The 17,280-nt window shown below is 44.4% G+C and overlaps 10 protein-coding genes and 1 pseudogene across 10 annotated transcripts; 1 reads left to right on the top strand and 10 right to left on the bottom strand.

Moving 5' to 3' along the window:
- Window positions 1–22: 22 nt before the first annotated feature.
- LOC6531089 (glutathione S-transferase 1) lies at window positions 23–911 on the bottom strand. Its single transcript, XM_002091887.4, has one exon. It carries the CDS (start codon window positions 872–874, stop codon window positions 206–208), a length of 669 nt encoding a protein of 222 aa, XP_002091923.1. The 5' UTR covers window positions 875–911; the 3' UTR covers window positions 23–205.
- A 183-nt stretch (window positions 912–1,094) lies between these two features.
- Window positions 1,095–1,860, bottom strand: LOC6531090 (glutathione S-transferase 1). Its single transcript, XM_002091888.4, has one exon. It carries the CDS (start codon window positions 1,817–1,819, stop codon window positions 1,151–1,153), a length of 669 nt encoding a protein of 222 aa, XP_002091924.1. The 5' UTR covers window positions 1,820–1,860; the 3' UTR covers window positions 1,095–1,150.
- Window positions 1,861–2,365: 505 nt separating this feature from the next.
- LOC6531091 (glutathione S-transferase 1) lies at window positions 2,366–3,191 on the bottom strand. Its single transcript, XM_002091889.4, has one exon. It carries the CDS (start codon window positions 3,152–3,154, stop codon window positions 2,486–2,488), a length of 669 nt encoding a protein of 222 aa, XP_002091925.1. The 5' UTR covers window positions 3,155–3,191; the 3' UTR covers window positions 2,366–2,485.
- A 487-nt stretch (window positions 3,192–3,678) lies between these two features.
- Window positions 3,679–4,545, bottom strand: LOC6531092 (glutathione S-transferase 1). Its single transcript, XM_002091890.4, has one exon. The coding sequence runs from the start codon at window positions 4,512–4,514 to the stop codon at window positions 3,846–3,848; it is 669 nt and encodes a 222-aa protein (XP_002091926.1). The 5' UTR covers window positions 4,515–4,545; the 3' UTR covers window positions 3,679–3,845.
- A 1,022-nt stretch (window positions 4,546–5,567) lies between these two features.
- LOC6531093 (glutathione S-transferase 1) lies at window positions 5,568–6,460 on the bottom strand. The gene has a single exon (XM_002091891.4). The coding sequence runs from the start codon at window positions 6,416–6,418 to the stop codon at window positions 5,759–5,761; it is 660 nt and encodes a 219-aa protein (XP_002091927.1). The 5' UTR covers window positions 6,419–6,460; the 3' UTR covers window positions 5,568–5,758.
- A 322-nt stretch (window positions 6,461–6,782) lies between these two features.
- Window positions 6,783–7,509, bottom strand: LOC6531094 (annotated as a pseudogene).
- A 922-nt stretch (window positions 7,510–8,431) lies between these two features.
- LOC6531095 (glutathione S-transferase 1) lies at window positions 8,432–9,188 on the bottom strand. The gene has a single exon (XM_002091893.4). It carries the CDS (start codon window positions 9,137–9,139, stop codon window positions 8,477–8,479), a length of 663 nt encoding a protein of 220 aa, XP_002091929.1. The 5' UTR covers window positions 9,140–9,188; the 3' UTR covers window positions 8,432–8,476.
- A 271-nt stretch (window positions 9,189–9,459) lies between these two features.
- LOC6531096 (glutathione S-transferase 1) lies at window positions 9,460–10,401 on the bottom strand. Its single transcript, XM_002091894.4, has one exon. The coding sequence runs from the start codon at window positions 10,357–10,359 to the stop codon at window positions 9,694–9,696; it is 666 nt and encodes a 221-aa protein (XP_002091930.1). The 5' UTR covers window positions 10,360–10,401; the 3' UTR covers window positions 9,460–9,693.
- Window positions 10,402–10,735: 334 nt separating this feature from the next.
- Window positions 10,736–11,531, bottom strand: LOC6531097 (glutathione S-transferase 1). Its single transcript, XM_002091895.4, is given in 2 exon segments — window positions 10,736–11,270; window positions 11,272–11,531. Coding segments are annotated over 2 exon segments (612 nt in total). The 5' UTR covers window positions 11,481–11,531; the 3' UTR covers window positions 10,736–10,867.
- A 759-nt stretch (window positions 11,532–12,290) lies between these two features.
- LOC6531098 (glutathione S-transferase 1) lies at window positions 12,291–13,219 on the top strand. The gene has a single exon (XM_002091896.4). The coding sequence runs from the start codon at window positions 12,371–12,373 to the stop codon at window positions 13,091–13,093; it is 723 nt and encodes a 240-aa protein (XP_002091932.1). The 5' UTR covers window positions 12,291–12,370; the 3' UTR covers window positions 13,094–13,219.
- A 1,286-nt stretch (window positions 13,220–14,505) lies between these two features.
- On the bottom strand, window positions 14,506–16,189 carry LOC6531099 (chitinase-like protein Idgf5). The gene is made up of 3 exons (XM_002091897.3): window positions 16,016–16,189; window positions 15,392–15,952; window positions 14,506–15,322 (listed from the first exon to the last, which is right to left on the bottom strand). The coding sequence occupies exons 1-3, from the start codon at window positions 16,143–16,145 to the stop codon at window positions 14,679–14,681; spliced, it is 1,335 nt and encodes a 444-aa protein (XP_002091933.1). The 5' UTR covers window positions 16,146–16,189; the 3' UTR covers window positions 14,506–14,678.
- Window positions 16,190–17,280: the final 1,091 nt, after the last annotated feature.

Below are 17,280 nucleotides of genomic sequence, written 5' to 3' on the forward strand. Positions count from 1 at the left end.
AGGTTGTCTCTAATACTAAAAGTAGATGGCAAATTGGCTTCATATTTATTTGATTTTGAAAGAGAACGTGGAAGAGACACCTTTTGCAAGAGAGTCGATAAAGACCGGTAATCGTGCTCTTTTGTATTCCTATATATTTTAAATTTGTTTATTTACTTATTATTCTTTAAGAAATACTTGTGATATATTTATGTGCATAAGTAATTTACTTTGATGCGAAGGTGAAGTTTTTCTGCTTGATAATGGACCCAAATGCACGAGCTCCATTGCCGTTGGCCTCCTCGTAGTAGGGAAGCTGTTGCAGTCTCTTGATCCAGGCAGTAATCCGTGGATATTTGGCCGTGTCCACCTCCACAAAGGCCACCAGCGAGGACACAGTGGAGATGATACTGAAGTCCGCAATCGTCAGCTGATTGCCGGCGACGTAGTCATTTCCAGCAAGGAAGGTCTCCAGAAAGTCATAGACATCAATAATCGCATCGTAACGCTCCGTGGGAATCGTGGTCCGACCAGCAAAAAGTGGCTTTGTAATGCTCCTCAGTGCGTTGGCGAAGATCACCCCAGACTCAAAGTGCAATCGCTGATCCACCACAGCACGCTGAAGGAGATCCTTCGGATAGAGACTGTCTGTCTTGCCGTATTTGGACACCAGATAGGCAATAATGGCATGCGAGTCCCAAATGAAATGTCCATCGTCCTCCAAAGTGGGCACCGTGTGCTGGGGATTCTTCTTTAGGAACTCCTTGGAGAGGTTCTCCTTGGCCAGAGTGTTTACCACCACGTATTCGTAGGGAACATCCAGGGCAGCCAAAGTCAGTTTGGCCGCACGAACTGGCGGACTCGCTTCCAGGCCGTAAAGGATCAACTTGGGCATCTTGTAGCTGGGAGGTGTCTTCTGTTACTAAACGCAAACTTCGGAATGACTTTATATATATTGGATTTTGAAAGAGAGTGATCAAGAGAGTGATCGTGAGAGTGATCGTGAGAGTGATCAAGAGAAGTGAGAGCAGCAGATAAGAATGCCAGCTAGCTTATCTCCGCTCTTCTATTGATTTGTGTACAAGTCAATAATTAATTTCACCACAAAAATTCTCTAGAGTTTTCTTAACAATTCTTTATTGTTACTGTGTTAGGTGTGAAAGTGGACATATCAGATATCGAATGTGAAATTGGTCTTCTTGAAAACGGCCACCAACTGGCGTACGCCCTTGCCATTGGCGTCCTCGTAGTAAGGAAGCTGTTCCAGCTTCTTGATCCAAGCACTGATCCTGGGATACTTGGCCGCATCAAAGGACACAAAGGCCTCCAGGGAGGCCACAGATGAAACGAGACTGAAGTCCGCGATGGTCAGTTGATTTCCAGCGATATAATCGTTGCCCTTGAGAAAGGTTTCCACAAAATCGTAGATCTCGAAGATGGCATCGTATCGCTCCTTGGGTAGCTTGGTCTGTCCCTGGAAGAGAACTGCCTTCGAAATGCTCCTAATACCATTGGCAAAGACCACTCCGGACTCGAAGTGCAGCCGCTGGTCAACAACAGCGCGCTGGAGAGGATCCTTAGGGTACAGGGCATCGGAATCAGCATATTTGGTTACCAAATAGGCGATGATGGCATGCGAGTCCCAGATGAAATGACCATCATCCTCCAGGGTGGGCACCGTGTGCTGGGGATTCTTCTCCAGGTATTCCGGAGAAAGTTGTGCACGGGCCACAATGTCAACGTTTACATATTCGTAGGTTAGGTTTAGAGCGGCCAAAGTCAGTTTCACAGCACGAACTGGGGGACTGGGATCCAAGCCGTATAAAGTCAATTTTACCATCTTGTCGCAGTGGGGTCACTTTTCGAACTAACCCATAGCTGTTGAGCACCTCATATTATAATACTTGGGATCAGCTGAAGAGAAAAGTTAAGAGAGATTCATGTACCATATAAAATCTACGAATTTACTGCACTTTACAAGTCAATAATGATATGCATGTATGTGAGTATATAATAATGCATATATCTCTGTCATAGAAACTTTACCTTTTGAGTCAGGTTCACTTTTGCACTCCCTTAACATTCGCTTTTATGTTTATTTATAACCTATCCCAACATCTAGAGTTTATAAAACTGATTAAAAGGCTTTTAGCGTAAACATATGAATCACATATAGTGAAACACAACAAGTTTTCTTTGATAAGCGCTTATCAAATGTGAAAATAAGTTTACAGAGGGCGTAAAGAAAATACAAGTCATGGTGACAGAGGCGAATAAAATGGAAAGCCCTCGAAAATGTTTGTTGCCGGCAAAAATATAATACATACATATATGTAAACACATATGTAGTATATATAGAGCTACCTGATATAAAAAGTTCTCTTTATACTTGGCAAACAATTTATTCTCTTGTTACTTTCAAGGCACTAAGTTCTCTTATTTTCTACAACGATATTTTCTCTTAGATCCCAATTTTATTTCATAAATTTGTATTTCAATTTCAAAGCTAGGCTGCAAAAGTGAAATTGGTGGACTTTAGAATGGTCTCCAATTCTCGGGCGCCTGTCGCATTGGCCTCCTCGTAGTAAGGCAGCTGCTCCAATCGCTTGACCCACTCAATGATCCTGGGGTATTTCACCCGATCGATGTCCACGAACGCCACCAGCGAAGTGATGGACGAGATCAGGCTGAAATCGGCAATGGTCAGCTGATCCCCGGCAATGTAAACCTGTCCAGCGAGGAAGGTCTCCAGAAAGTCATAGATCTCGACAATGGCATCGTACCGCTCCTTGGGTATCCTGGTCAGGCCATTGAAGAACAAGGGCTTGGTGATGGCCTTAATGCCATTGGCGAACACCACTCCTGTCTCGAAATGCAGCCGCTGATCCACCACAGCGCGCTGGAGGAGATCCTTCGGATAAAGAGCGTCATTCTGGCCATACTTGGACACCAGATAGGCGCTGATGGCATGCGAGTCCCAAATGAAGTGACCATCATCCTCCAGTGTGGGCACCGTGTGCTCCGGATTCTTTTTCAGATACTCCGCAGAAAGTTGCTCCTTTCCCGAGATATTTATATTCACGAACTCATAGGGCAACTGAAGGGCAGCCAGAGTGAGTTTAACGGCACGAACTGGCGGACTGGGATTCACACCATATAGAGTCAACTTGACCATGTTTGCACACTGAGCTATCGTTCTGTACTGACTCTTGGGATCGAGAACGTGCAAATTGTATTACCAAATGGAAATGAAATGAAAAGAGCATGGCTAAGAGACATTCCTAAGAGTGTTTCTGGTCATTAACTTTATATACTCCTGTTGGTCCTTTAAGAGTTAATTCGTGTAGAGGATAAGACATTTTTTAATATAACTTTTAAATGATTTAAAATTACAAATTTAATAAATACTGCTCTGTTGGAATTATGCAATCATTTTATATGGTCTACCAGTTCGTCGAACCTTAATCAAAGTTGCTTAAGTACTTTTCCTCAAAACAATCACACTGATAATGCATATGTGATTGTTGATAAGAAGCTATCAATTCTGTTTGCCATGAATTAAGTAAACATATTAAAGACCTCGAACAGGTTTATATGGTATGGAGAGTCATGCTTACAGTTATTGACAATCGCTCAATAATATTGCTGACCGCCCATAATGAGTATAAGTATATTTTCTATGGAAAAATACGGGCAGTATGAAAATCGATAGTTTTTCTTGAAACAATTCGTTTAAGGGGGTGCTTTGTATAATTTATTTAAACAATTTTAACAAAAGGTATAGGAAAAGATATTCTGATGGCGAATATTGATTTTGTGATGGCAAAATGGGGTCATATCCAATTAAAGTGTTAAGCCATAAGCGTTTAGGAAACTACAGTGAAGTTCTTGGACCTCAAGAGCTGCACAAACTGGGCAGCTCCTTTGCCATTGGCCTCCTCGTAGTAGGGCAGCTCCTTGAGCCTCTCCAGCCAGGCGGTAATCTTCGGATACTTGGCCTGATCCAGCTCCAGAAAAACACCAATCGACGTGATGGTGGATACGATGCTGAAATCCGCTATGGTCAACTGATCGCCGGCCATGTAGTCGTGATCATCGAGAAAGGTCTCAACAAAATCATAGACCTGCTGCACATGATCCACCTGATTGCGTGGCAAGGTGGACTCGCCGTAGAAGAGCACCGGACGGGTGAGTCTCCTTAGGGCCGACTCGAAGATGACACCCGACTCGAAGTGCATCAGTTGGTCGACTTTGGCACGCTGCAGCAGATCCTTGGGATACAGCTCATCGCTGGCCGCGTACTTCTCCACCAGATAGGCCATAATGGCATGCGAATCCCAGATGCAGTCATCATCGTCCTGCATCAGCGGCACCGTGTGCTGTGGATTCTTCTTGGAGAAGTCCTCGCTAAAGTTCTCCTTCTCGAACAGATTGACGAACACATACTCAAAGGGCAAGTCCAGAGCCTTCAGGGTGAGCAGACATGCCCGGGTGGGCGGACTGGCGTCCAGGCCGTACAGCGAGATCTTACCCATTCTCCAGCGAACTTACAAGTGAGTGCTACGTACGGTGGCAGGACGAATATATATAGCTATCTGCCCTGGTCCTGGGAACCTGCCAAGCTGTCGCTGGATTTTTAATTAAGTCCGCCTCCCATTCCCAAGCAACTGAACTGTACAAGCGGAATACGAAAAGCCACGAACTCTGGGAACAAATTTTTATACCCGTTACTCGTAGAGTAAAAGGGTATACTAGATTCGTTGAAAAGTATGTAACAGGCAGAAGGAAGCGTTTCCGACCATATAAAGTATATATATTCTTGATCAGGATCAATAGCCGAGTCGATTTGGCCATGTCCGTCTGTCCGTCTGTCCGTCTGTCCGTCTGTCTGTCCGTATGAACGTCGAGATCTCAGGAACTACAAAAGCTAGAAAGTTGAGACTAAGCACACAGACTCCAGAGACATAGACGCAGCGCAAGTTTGTCGATTCATGTTGCCACGCCCACTCTAACGCCCACAAACCGCCCAAAACTGCGACGCCCACACTTTTGAAAAATGTTTTGATATTTTTTCATTTTTGTATTGGTATGGTAAATTTCTATCGATTTGCAAAAAAACTTTTTGCCACGCCCACTCTAACGCCCACAAACCGCCCAAAACTGCCACGCCCACACTTTTGAAAAATGTTTTAATATTTTTTCATTTTTGTATTGGTCTTGAAAATTTCTATCGACTTGCAAAAAATCTTTTTGCCACGCCCACTCTTACGCCCACAAACCGCCCAAAGCTGCCACGCCCACACTTTTGAAAAATGTTTTGATATTTTTTCATTTTTGTATTAGTCTTGTAAATTTCTATCTTTTCGCGAAAAAACTTTTTGCCACGCCCACTCTAACGCCCACAAACCGCCAAAAACTGTCCTTCGCACTTACACTAGCTGAGTAACGGGTATCAGATAGTCGGGGAACTCGACTATAGCGTTCTCTCTTGTTTGAAATTAAATTATTTACACTTAAATTACGGCAATGAGTTGGCCTGAAAACAAATACCTTAAACCACATGACTTTATAGTGTAATAAATATTGTATACAGTACTTCTGTACTTCTACAGCAAAGTTTATATTTTTATATACTTCATACTCTTTTATTATATTTTGTTTATACACACATTTTTCTTCGAGTGTAGACAGTGGCAAACGTTTGTCAACAACTTTCTTTAATTAGCAGAGCATTAAAAATTGATGCAGCAACGCACTCGGTAATTGTGGGAAAGGCTGCTTACAGAAGGGTCAGCTGGTCCTTCAGCAAGTCCACGTACTTCCTGGCCCCCAACCCGTTGGCTTCCTCGTAGTAGGGCAACTCCTGGAGGCGCTCCAACCAGGCGGCCACCTTCGGATACTTCTCCGGCTCCAGGGGCAGGAAAGCTGGCAGAGATGAGGCCGTGGCAGCACAGCAGAAATCCGCAACGGTGAGTGTATCCCCGGTTAGGTAGGGATTCTCGCCCAGGAAGGTCTCCAAGTGGCCATAGCCATCCCTCACATTGTCGGCCTTCTCACGCGAAATCTCCGTGACATTATTGCAAAAGTACGGAGCACAGATGTTTCGCAGGGCCATGAACAGGGCACTGGCATCGAAGTAGAGGCGCTGATCCACCTGTGCCCGCTTCACCAGATCCTTGGGATACAGCTCATCCGTCTGGCCATACTTGCCCACCAGGTAGCAAACAATGGCATGTGAGTCCCACACCAGGACACCATTGTCGTCCAACAAAGGGATGGTGTGTTGGGGATTCTTCTTGAGAAACTCCTCTGTGCGATGCTCCCCTGCCAGGAGATCGACCTCCTTGAACTCATACTCCAGTTCCAGGGCTCGCAAGGTCAGCTGGCAGGATCTCACTGGTGGACTAATGTCCAATCCGTACAGCACAATACCAGACATGATCCAACTAAAACGGTTGTAATAGCGAAATGAAACTGATTTCAGCTAGTTCCAAAGTGAGTATTTATATCTTTTTAGGGCTTCGCAATGGCTCCAACTCAGTGCATCCGACACTGAAAGTTCCAAAGAACTCAACACGATCCTGGTTGGGACTGCAGTCCAAAGTACTATTATTTTCTAGGAAAATACCTTCAGCGTTTTCCAAACAAGAAGCCCTTTCAGTAAATATATCATATTCTATGTGCAATAAATCTACACTGAGGAGAATTCAAGTATAATCCCTTTACATATGATGAGTTAGAGTTCCGTTGAGAAGTTTTGGAAGCGGAATAATTGTTCTATTCCCATAGTAATAAGAAAAATGTTTAATCTTAATATATATTTGGAAGATACGGCGGATTATACAATTGTGAACTTCTTGCTCTTGAAAATGTTGGCCACCAGCTCCATTCGCGATCCGTTGGCCTCCTCGTAGTAGGGCAACCTGCGGATGCGCAGAGTCCAGCCCGCCAACTTTGGATACTTGGTGGCGTCCACATCACGGAAGAGCACCGTGGACGTAAGCACAGCGATGACGTGGAAATCAGCGATGGTTAGATTACTCCCAGCCACAAAGTCATTGCTTTGCAGGAACACATCGAGTGTCCTGTACACCTCCTCCAGGGCATCAAATCTGTCCTTGGGTATCTCGGTCTTGCCCTCCATTAACAGACTGGCAAGTGCACGAGCGATGCTGACCAGCACACTGGAGTCATAGTGCAAACGCTGGTCCACAATGGCCCGCTTTTGAAGGTCCTTGGGATACAGGGTATCGTCCTTTGCTCACCAGATAGGCATTGATGGCATGGCTATCGTTGATAAAGAAACCATCGTCCTCCAGCGTGGGCACAGTGTGCAGTGGATTGATCATGAGATATTCCGGCTTCAGGTGCTCACCGGTCATCAGATTCACAATCCTGTACTCGAATTCCAGACCCAAGGCGCTAAGGGTTAGCAGGACTGAGCGTACGCCAGGACTTCCATCGAATCCGTATAGAATGAGTTTGGCCATTTTCCAGTTTCTTATTTGCTTTTCCAGCGGCAGGTGTAGCTCTTAACTCTTCGAAATGCCTAACCACTGTGGGGCTTTTATAGCTGGGGAGCTCTCTTAAGCTAAGAGAGTTTCGCTGTGCTGTAATGACACGGCAGTAAACGCAATTGGATGACATCAGCTCATATTTTGATATCGGTGCTCTTTAAATAATCAGACAAACGTCTCTGACGTAAGAGAAAGCTTTGATGGCGATTTTTGTTTCAAAGCTCTTACCACCTGCTCTTCGTACATTCATACACACAATAATTAATGATTAGATTTTGGTTATACGCCATACGCCAGTAATTACCACAAGAAAAAGCCAAAGTACTAAACTAAATGATTTCTGTACTGTAGACCTTTTGAGCTATTGCTATAAACCAGGTGCTGTAACAAGAGGAATTAATGAAGATCGAATGAATTCCAATATTTTAACTGATCTTTTGGGGCAGCTTAGTTTATAATAATTTACTAAATAATAACAAAAATAAAATAACAAAAATATTGAATACAAATGCAACAAGAGAAAAAGCTATAGTCGAGTTCGCCGACTAACTGATACCCGTTACTCAGCTAGTGGAAGTGCGAAGCAGAAATCGACTCGGCTATTGATCCTGATCAAGAATGTATATATTTGACACGGTCGGAAACACTTTCATCTCTCTGTTACATACTTTTGTCCAATCTAATATACCTTCTTACTCTACGAGTAAAGGGTATAAATATTGAATACAAATTTAATTAAAAACCCATCAACTCTCTGCACACTATAGTATATACTATATATTGTAATCCATATATCATATCTGCCGCCAGATCGAACGCGGTAATCAACCTGCAAGCCAAAAATCGACAAAATAAACCAGTAGTTTCTCTTATCGATTTACTCAAAACAAGTTTTGACTGATAGTAAACAACATTGTCGTACAAAAGTCAAGTGGTTATGATATTTTGTTCTTATTTATTTTTGTCTATACTAAAATGCCTTAAACAATAGTAAAGTTCTTGCTCTTGATGAACTCGATGATTTGGGCAGCACGAGAGCCATTCGCCTCCTCGTAGTAGGGCAGCTCCTTGATGCGCTGGATCCAGGCAGCCAGATCGGGATACTTGGTGGCATCCACCGGCAGGAACACCAAATTGCCGGTCATAGCGGCGATGACATGGAAATCGGCAATGGTCAGGTTATCGCCGGCCAAATAGTTGCCACTATCCAGGAACAGATTGAGGGACTTGTAGACACCCTCCAGGGCATCGATCCTCGCCTTTGGAATCTCCGTCTTGTTCTCCCAGAAGAGCGGGAAGCTGATGGCCCTTCCCGTCGAGGTGATCACACTGGAGTCGTAGTGCAGACGCTGATCGACGATGGCTCGCTTCTTCAGATCCTTGGGGTACAGCGAATCATTCCTGCCGTACTTGCTCACCAGGTACGAGTTTATGGCATGGCTGTCGGACAGGTAGAAGCCATTATCATCCAGGACGGGCACAGTGTGCAGCGGATTGATCTTGAGGAACTCCGGCTTCAGGTGCTCCTTCTCCAGCAGATTGACGATCTTGTAGTCGAAGTCCAGGTTCAAGGCCCTCAGGGTGAGCAGCACGGCGCGGACCGGAGGACTGCCGTCGATTCCGTAAAGCGTAAGTTTTCCCATTGCTGTATTGTGTATTGTAAGGCGTTTGGCGTTTGGCTACTAACTGCTTTATGACTGTCCCAACTTACGGCTTTATATAGCCGCTCAGGTGGTGCTCTTCAGTTAAGAGAGCTTTGCAACTCTGTGATGACTCTGCAGTTTGGCAAACTGAATGCTTGGAACGCTCATATCTCTTAGCTGTCGTATACGTAATATTTTTGTATTTCACGTTTTGGAGCTTTACAATATAAAGCTCTCTTGGCAACAATTTAAGCGTTTATATTTGTTTACTCATTTGGGATCAAAGAACCTTGCCATAGTTTAAACGATAAGATAGAAAATTGTGTTAGGCAATAAATCAGCCATTATCGGAACTATAATGTTTACAACCATAAAATCGATCTTAAACATTTTAAATTCTCTTTCTGTTACAGATTCTCTCTTATTTTTGTTTTCTTCAAAATCTAGTCAACCGAAGAAATATAATATTATTTGTATTATGATTTAAAAAAAATATTTTTATTTAAATTTCAGTTAAAATACATTTTTGATTTAAATTTGTTTAATACAAATAACTATTGCTCCAACTTTAAGACGGGTTTCAACAAATTGATGTACTTATTCAAGCCCCGCAGATTGTCCTCCTCATAATGGGGCAACTTCGCGAGGCGTTGGAGCCAAGCAGCCACCTTTGGATACCTTTCCTCATCGAGATCAAGGACAGCGGCCAGTGAGGATGCAGTGGCTCCGCAGCAGAAATCAGCTATGGTCAGCTGCGAACCGGTCAAATAGGGATTATGCCCCAGAAAGTTCTCCAAGTGGCCATATGCATCTTTGATGTTGTCCACCTTCTCCTTGGGAACCAGACTCACTTGGCGAATAAAATAGGGTATACTGACATTGCGCAGCGACATAAAGAGGATGCTGGCATCGAAGTACAAACGCTGATCCACCTGAGCGCGCAACACCAGATCCCTGGGATATAACTCATCCGACTTGGCGTACTTGTCCACCAGGTAACAAGCAATCGCATGTGAGTCCCAGATTAAGGCTCCATTATCTTCGAGAAGTGGCACCGTGTGCTGAGGATTCTTCTTAAGAAACTCATCCTTGCAGTGATCTCCTGCCAGCAGATCCAGTTCCCTGTATTCATAGTCCAAGTTCAAGGCTCGCAAAGTCATCTTACAGGCGCGAACAGGCGGACTAATGTCCATGCCATACAAAACTATTTTATCCGTCATGTTGCGATCACCAGAGAGACTCAAGTTCCACTACATTTTTCACTACATTTTCCACGTACAGAAATTTAAACGAGCCTAACTACACTACAAATTGGGTGCCCTGAGCTTGCCCCATTCGTATCTTCAATAAACTTTTGTAATTGTACACTGACGATATCAACTAGAACGTTCATAAAATGCGTGATAATAACATTGGGGTCGAGTTCCCCAAGTGTGAGATAATCGTTGCTGATTCAATCTACAAATAAAAGTGTTGCCTACAAGTATGCACCATATGTGATAACTTCCTATATGTGGACCCATTATTGTAGTTCCTAAACATTCTATAACAACGGTAGGTAAACAAAAATCCAAAACAAAAATAACAATTTCGGTATTCTTTTCTTAAGCAAAAGTTACAATTTATTAGGTAAAGAGTTACTTAATAAATGAAAGGTAATGAGTATATAATGTACATGGTGGGTCAAGTTTCAGGGTTCATAGTACTAAAGTGGATTCCCTACTGTGTTTAGGCACCCAGTTTGGTCCACTTGTTGCGAAGGAAGGCGACGTATCCCTGGACCGCCTCCTCGTTGATCGCCTTGTAGAAGGGAATCTGATTGAGGCGATCCAGCCAAGCGGATACCTTGGGGTACTCCACTGGCTCGATGTCGACGGCGGCGCGCAGGGCACTAACTGTGGGTCCGGAGAGCAGATCGGCCAGGGTCAGCGAATCTCCCACCAGATAGGAGCTGTTGTGCAGGAAGGTCTCCAGCAACTTTAGACCCCGATGAATCGAGTCCAGCTTCTCTTGGGCCACCTCAGTGCATCCTGTGGTCCAGAAGGGACCGACTACGTTGGCTAACCCAGGATAGATTACGCTGGCTTCGAAGAAGAGGCGTTGATTGATGACCGCCCGCTTGGCCAGATCCAGAGTCCCAGATGAAGGTACCATTATCATCCAGCACTGGCACCGTGTGCTGGGGATTCTTCTTCAGATATTCCTCGCTCAGGTGCTCGCCGGCCTGCAGATCCACCTCCTTGTATTCGTAGTCCAGATTGAGGACCTTCAGGGTCAGTTTGACGGTCCTCACACAGGGACTGAGGTCTGTCCCATATAGTATGATTCCAGAGCTGGACATGATGTGTTGTTTACCCGGCAGCGTTTTTTTCTCAACTGATCTCTGTATTTACTGTATATAGTACACACCTTTTTTGCCGCAAGCTTTCTGCTGAATGAGAGAGCATTTCGCAACCTCAGATAAAAGCTCAAACCCATGTGTTTGTTTGACCCAAACAGTTAAAGAAAAAAACTTTTTATAATATATTTATTTCATCATAAAAAACATTGATTGCATACAATGATTAGATCTGAAATCGTCCACATTTAATTTATTTTAAAATAACTTATGCTGGGAACTACAAAGAAAATGTACTCACCTATCAAAAATAAAGATAGTCCTTGTGAACTCACAAACATTTTTTGTCAGAAGAAAATAATTTTAGTTGTTTAAAACCTAAACACTGTATAGACATACTTCAATCATGTAGAAACCGTGTAAAATTACAATTAAAGTCTTCTTAACTAAGCTTGAAAGTTCCTAAAAGCTCTGGAACATCAAAATATAAGCTAATATAAAGCTTAACATTATTCGGGAATATGTGGGGTATCTATGGATAATAGTAGCATTAAATAGATTAATATTTTTCTATTAGTATGAATAATTTTCCCCTTTTGGTGCTCCACCCATGATCAAATAAATCACGGGGACATTGATCAAATATTGACGTAGCTATAGATAGCAGGGCGACCGACTTATCTTGGGCATTAATAAACAATTAGGCAAACTTAAACTTGCAGCATTATGACGTCTTTGTGGTAATTATCAAGAAACTAAGTTTAGTATCTAATCTTATCGCGTTTAAAAGAAATTCTAATTATTTAGCCTGCCTTGAGTCAGTTGTGGATGGCCCACTGTCTGCTACGAATCTCAACCTAACCAGCTAGAAGGCAAATAGTTAAGCAACCACGATGGTTAACCTGATTCTATATGGCACCGAGTCCAGTCCGCCGGTTCGAGCCGTTCTGCTGACCCTTCGTTCGCTCCAGCTGGAGCATGAGTTCCGCACGCTGGACATCCAGGCCGGCGATCATCTGAAGCCGGATATGTTGCGCAAGAATCCGCAGCACACGGTGCCCATGCTGGAGGATGGTGAGTCGTGCATTTGGGACTCGCACGCCATCATCGGCTATCTGGTGAACAAGTACGCCCAGTCGGATGAACTGTATCCAAAGGATCCGCTGCAGCGTGCTGTCGTGGATCAGCGATTGCATTTCGAGACCGGTGTTCTCTTCCACGGCATCTTCAAGCAACTGCAGCGAGCTCTGTTCAAGGAGAATGCCACGGAGGTGCCCAAGGATCGGCTGGCCGAACTGAAGGATGCCTACGCTTTGTTGGAGCAGTTTCTGGCGGAGAATCCCTATGTGGCCGGTCCTCAGCTGACCATCGCCGACTTCAGCATTGTGGCCACCGTCAGCACTCTGCATCTGAGCTACTGTCCCGTGGATGCGGCCAAATACCCCAAGTTATCCGCCTGGCTGGAACGCCTCTCCTCATTGCCCTTCTATGAGGAGGACAATCTGCGAGGAGCCCGCTTGCTGGCCGATAAGATTCGCGCCAAGTTGCCCAAGCAGTTTGACAAGCTGTGGCAAAAGGCCTTCGAGGACATCAAGAGTGGAGCTGGAAAACAGTGATGCGGAATCCATCGTCTCACCGATATGCAAGCATTGCCTAAAGTGAAATTGTATGTAAATGATATTAAAAACTATCGCAGCAGGCACAATGATTAAAAATGTATTACCTTATATATTTCATTTAAATAATCATTTGTTTTTAATAGGCACACAACTGTATGTATTGTGCGGGGATAACTTAAGACTTTGTAGCCATTTTAAGTGCAGTTCAAAGTGTTCACTTTTTTTTAGGACTTCTACTTGTATATATATATATCTATAAAGTACTATCTAACGTGAAGTGCATTCCCAATGGCAACGCAGCCAAAAGTTTACAACTTTTTTGCGCTCATTAAAATTATAAAATTTTCTCCTCCACAAAGCGACACAAATCAGAAGAGTGTGCGGGGGGGATTGGGCGGTAATGAAAAGCGCAAAGTTTTCCTGCCGTGTCGTGCATGCTAAAGTTGTTAAATCATAATTAATTTATGACGTCGCCATCCGCCGAAGCAGCCAACCACCCCCCCCATCTCCCCACTCGACTCCGCTTTATGGCACTTCCAAATTTGCCTCTTATCTGCGGGTCTCGGCTCTCCAACCCCCAAGTCCCCAAAAGGGCGGCGCCGTCGTTTAAAATACTCTTAAAAACGGAGCCCAAGTCTAAATACCTGCAGGGTGAAGTCCGTTTTCAAACCCACGAAAGTCCTGCAGGAGATGCTGGCGTGAGCGGAGATGGAATATATAATAATATTATAAATAAATAAAGAAAACAATTCAAAAGTTTATGTTTCTAGTTGCCGTTGGTTAGGCATCTATGAGCATTTGTTTTTTCAGTTTTCTTATTTTTAATCATGCCAGTTGGTAGATGATTCATTATTATTTTTCGCTCCTTATTTATAAAAATGTTTAAACCTTTCTAGCTTTAAGGCAATATATTTTTTTTTAAAACCTTAAGCCGGGTGTTTCAGAACTCGTGACTTTGTGGGCATCTCAGGGACTTACCTTGCGTCGCCGCGTTTTATGCGGCTCATTGCAGCGGAGTGGTGGCAGGCAAACTAATTGGTTTAATTTCAACTTTTACTTTGGCCCAGCCAGTCGCCATGCCACCCCGTCGCTCCAACACCACCCAACCACCCTCTCGTCCTTGCAAGCATGGGTGCCATGCCCACCCCCCCAAAATTCCACCCAACGTGTCAGTGGCATTTGAGAAGTTTGCTTTGCCTTTCGCTTCGCCTGGCACTTCAGTTGCCTTCGTGGCGGCAGGACGCTTTTACTTTTTCCCTTTTTCGCCTTTACAGGATTCCACTTGGCCGGTTTATTTCCTGCTCCGTCTCCGTCTCCTTCTTTTTCTCGCATCTCAATTTATCCTAGTTTTCATTAAATAAACAACTGCTTTCTTATATTTCCAAAGAAAGTAAGACACGCGGAAGCCATTTGTTAGCTCGTTAAGTGGGCATACTTTACTAATTTAAATTACATTTTTTACAAATTCAATGAAACCGTAAAAATATAACATTTAATTGCAATCAAAGAGCTGTTGTTCTATAGCTTACATTTGATGCTACGCAGTTTTTCTATAGCTTAAATTTAATGCTTCGCAGTTTTTCTATAGCTTAAATTTAATGCTACGCAGAATGGGGAATTTTTCGCCAGCACATTGGCCACGAAAATCATCCATGGACAGGTCATGGAAGGCCACTCCGCCCAATCCCTGCGCCTGCACGAATGCCGCCTTGATGGCCGCCGTCATGGGATCCTCGTAGCCCACCCAAAGGCCATTCTCGTCACGATCATCCGCCGCCCGGTACGCATAGATGCCAAAACGCTTGGTGGGATCGCCAACTTTGCGCAGATGCGGCACCTCGTGATCCTGCGGTTGCTGCTGCAGCAAAGCACAAATCTCCGGCCAGCTAAGCAATCCGGATGTAACCGTTTGCCTACCCGGCGGTGCGGCTCCATTGGCCGCCGGAATGGGTGGATAGCCGGTGATGCCGGAGCGACGGGTCATGTTCCAAGCACGGCCGTAACTGGTCACGCCCACGTGCAGCTTGTGGGCACTGATGGCGGATGTCCGGTTCAACCAATACTGCACCTGGTGCTGCACATTGTGACTGGGATCCCGGTCGTACATGGCATACAGTGGTGTGGGCAGATCTGCAACTTCGGGATCGCGTTCCGGTGTCTGAAAGTCGTAGGTGCCCAGGTTGACGAAGTCCACGTTACTCAGCACCGTTGGAACATCAATAAAGACTGCGGTAAGTGAAAGTTACTAGCTACTACTAGTTACTAGTTGTATGATTCTGTAATGATATCACTTACGTTCCGCTGAAACATGGGGCAGCATGCTGACAGTTAGCAGTTGGCCAGCTCGCCGCAGATCGGATTGCAGCTCTGCGAGAAGGGTGGCAAACTGCTGGCGATGCTCCTCCGACTTGTCGTCCACCGATGGGTGTTTGAACCAGCCACGAATCGTTCCCCACACCCTCTTGATCACGCCCTGATGAAATTTGGATCTATTTTTGGGGAACTGCCAGGAGAGATCGATGCCATCGAAGCCGTGGTTGTTCAGCTCCGTCAGTACGCTCGCCTGGAAGCTTTTCCGATGCTCCGGCTGTTCCAGTAATCTCAGATACTTGTCACTATCTGCCACGCCCTCGCTGTCCACATCCCGATCGCCGCCCACCGACAGCAGGAAGCGGACATGCGGATACTTCTGGCGCAGAGCAGTGATGTGGCGATAATGCTGGCGATCATTGGTCAACGATGGATCCAAACTCTTGATCTTATAGGTCTCGGCATCAATGCCCGCATAGCCGTAGACCAGAAAGTTGCAAAACTGTAGAGCGGGCTCCAGTTCAGCCAGCGACATTTGGGCGGGGCCTGCAATGGAGATAACCTCTGATCCACTTGGCACACGTAGATTACAATTGAGGGAAAACTCACCTTCACGCACAAAACTCTTCGCATCGTAGAAGCAGACCAGTTTTCCCACCTCGGCGTATATACTCTGGAAAATGGCGAAGAAACTGCAGAGCAGTAATCCGCCATATGGATTGTTTTGAATGAACATCATGCTACGTAGTACCGCTTAGCACTAAGTTAGATTCACAACTGAACTGGGGCGACGATTTGTTTTGATGAACATCAGTCGAAACAAGCGCTGATAAGAACCTATTCAGCTTGGTGTTCTTATTTATAAAAAGGCATAATTAAAAGAATTGTTATTCGTAGTACAATAGCATTGCATACTTTTAAGCGAAATTCCTTAAGAGCGCATCCTAAATGAATGTTTCTAGCTACAAGTTCATTTCAGATATATTTCAAACATAACCCTGTGTGTCTGTAAATATAATGAATGAAAGATTTCAAATTTCATTTGAACTGAGCTACTTAACCACCCTCCATTATCCACATTTGCCACAAAACTGGCAAACAAACATCCACCATACAACCCACACACACAGATTAGTGTCGCTCAAAGTAAAAAGTGGGTGGTCGAATGGGGATGGCTTGGGTTATCAAAGTGTCACTTCCACAACTTCAATGCCAATCCAAAGACCTGCACTCAGCACCAATTTATCGATTCCCGCAGGACAATAATGTTTGCTCATGCTCGTAACGCTTAAGCACATTAAAGCCCTCGACTTCAACGACGGAATGATGAGTTGTCACTCCGCCCAGGAGTGGGCCGCCACAACTGGGGGTCACCAGCACTCAAACATGGATGGCCGTGTCCATGTCCATGTCCTTGGTTGTCCATCCCCCCCAGTTGATTAGCAATTTTGCTCACGTGACGGCAAGGGACCAAATGTGTTGACTGCCAACTTCCAACTGCCATGTCATTTGATGGAAATGGAAGGGTCAACTTTTGCGGGATGGGATCAGTGGTTGGTGGCTGTTTTTGCTTTGAAAACTTTTTGGAAAACCAAGTCGAATTGCTTGTTTGTCAGTCCCACGGATAATTTACTTTGTTACTTTATTTACAAGAGCTCGCTTCATCCGTTTTGAAATTAACAAATAACGCTTACGTACAATAAAGTGTTATTTTAATAAAATGTAAATCAATGTAGTTTAGTACAAAACTGCACAACTGTTTTATAATTAAACTGTTGATAGTGGTTTTTTGTACCTAGGCCGTTTTCACATGGCACGCCCAAGTGCGAGCAACAAAATGAATTCCAAGTTTATGCAAAAGGCCACAGTTGGTT

This window comes from Drosophila yakuba, chromosome 2R, assembly GCF_016746365.2.
Source record: "Drosophila yakuba strain Tai18E2 chromosome 2R, Prin_Dyak_Tai18E2_2.1, whole genome shotgun sequence".
In the NCBI taxonomy this organism is placed as follows: domain Eukaryota; kingdom Metazoa; phylum Arthropoda; class Insecta; order Diptera; family Drosophilidae; genus Drosophila; species Drosophila yakuba.

Bases quoted from the DNA above. Each gene is read 5' to 3' on its own strand.
- LOC6531089 (XM_002091887.4), bottom strand. From the start codon at position 874: ATGCCCAAGTTGATCCTTTACGGCCTGGAAGCGAGTCCGCCAGTTCGT.
- LOC6531090 (XM_002091888.4), bottom strand. From the start codon at position 1,819: ATGGTAAAATTGACTTTATACGGCTTGGATCCCAGTCCCCCAGTTCGT.
- LOC6531091 (XM_002091889.4), bottom strand. From the start codon at position 3,154: ATGGTCAAGTTGACTCTATATGGTGTGAATCCCAGTCCGCCAGTTCGT.
- LOC6531092 (XM_002091890.4), bottom strand. From the start codon at position 4,514: ATGGGTAAGATCTCGCTGTACGGCCTGGACGCCAGTCCGCCCACCCGG.
- LOC6531093 (XM_002091891.4), bottom strand. From the start codon at position 6,418: ATGTCTGGTATTGTGCTGTACGGATTGGACATTAGTCCACCAGTGAGA.
- LOC6531095 (XM_002091893.4), bottom strand. From the start codon at position 9,139: ATGGGAAAACTTACGCTTTACGGAATCGACGGCAGTCCTCCGGTCCGC.
- LOC6531096 (XM_002091894.4), bottom strand. From the start codon at position 10,359: ATGACGGATAAAATAGTTTTGTATGGCATGGACATTAGTCCGCCTGTT.
- LOC6531098 (XM_002091896.4), top strand. From the start codon at position 12,371: ATGGTTAACCTGATTCTATATGGCACCGAGTCCAGTCCGCCGGTTCGA.
- LOC6531099 (XM_002091897.3), bottom strand. From the start codon at position 16,145: ATGATGTTCATTCAAAACAATCCATATGGCGGATTACTGCTCTGCAGT. The intron at 15,953-16,015 runs GTGAGTTTTCCC...TCTCCATTGCAG, and splicing joins GAAGAGTTTTGTGCGTGAAG to GCCCCGCCCAAATGTCGCTG. The intron at 15,323-15,391 runs GTAAGTGATATC...CACTTACCGCAG, and splicing joins GCCCCATGTTTCAGCGGAAC to TCTTTATTGATGTTCCAACG.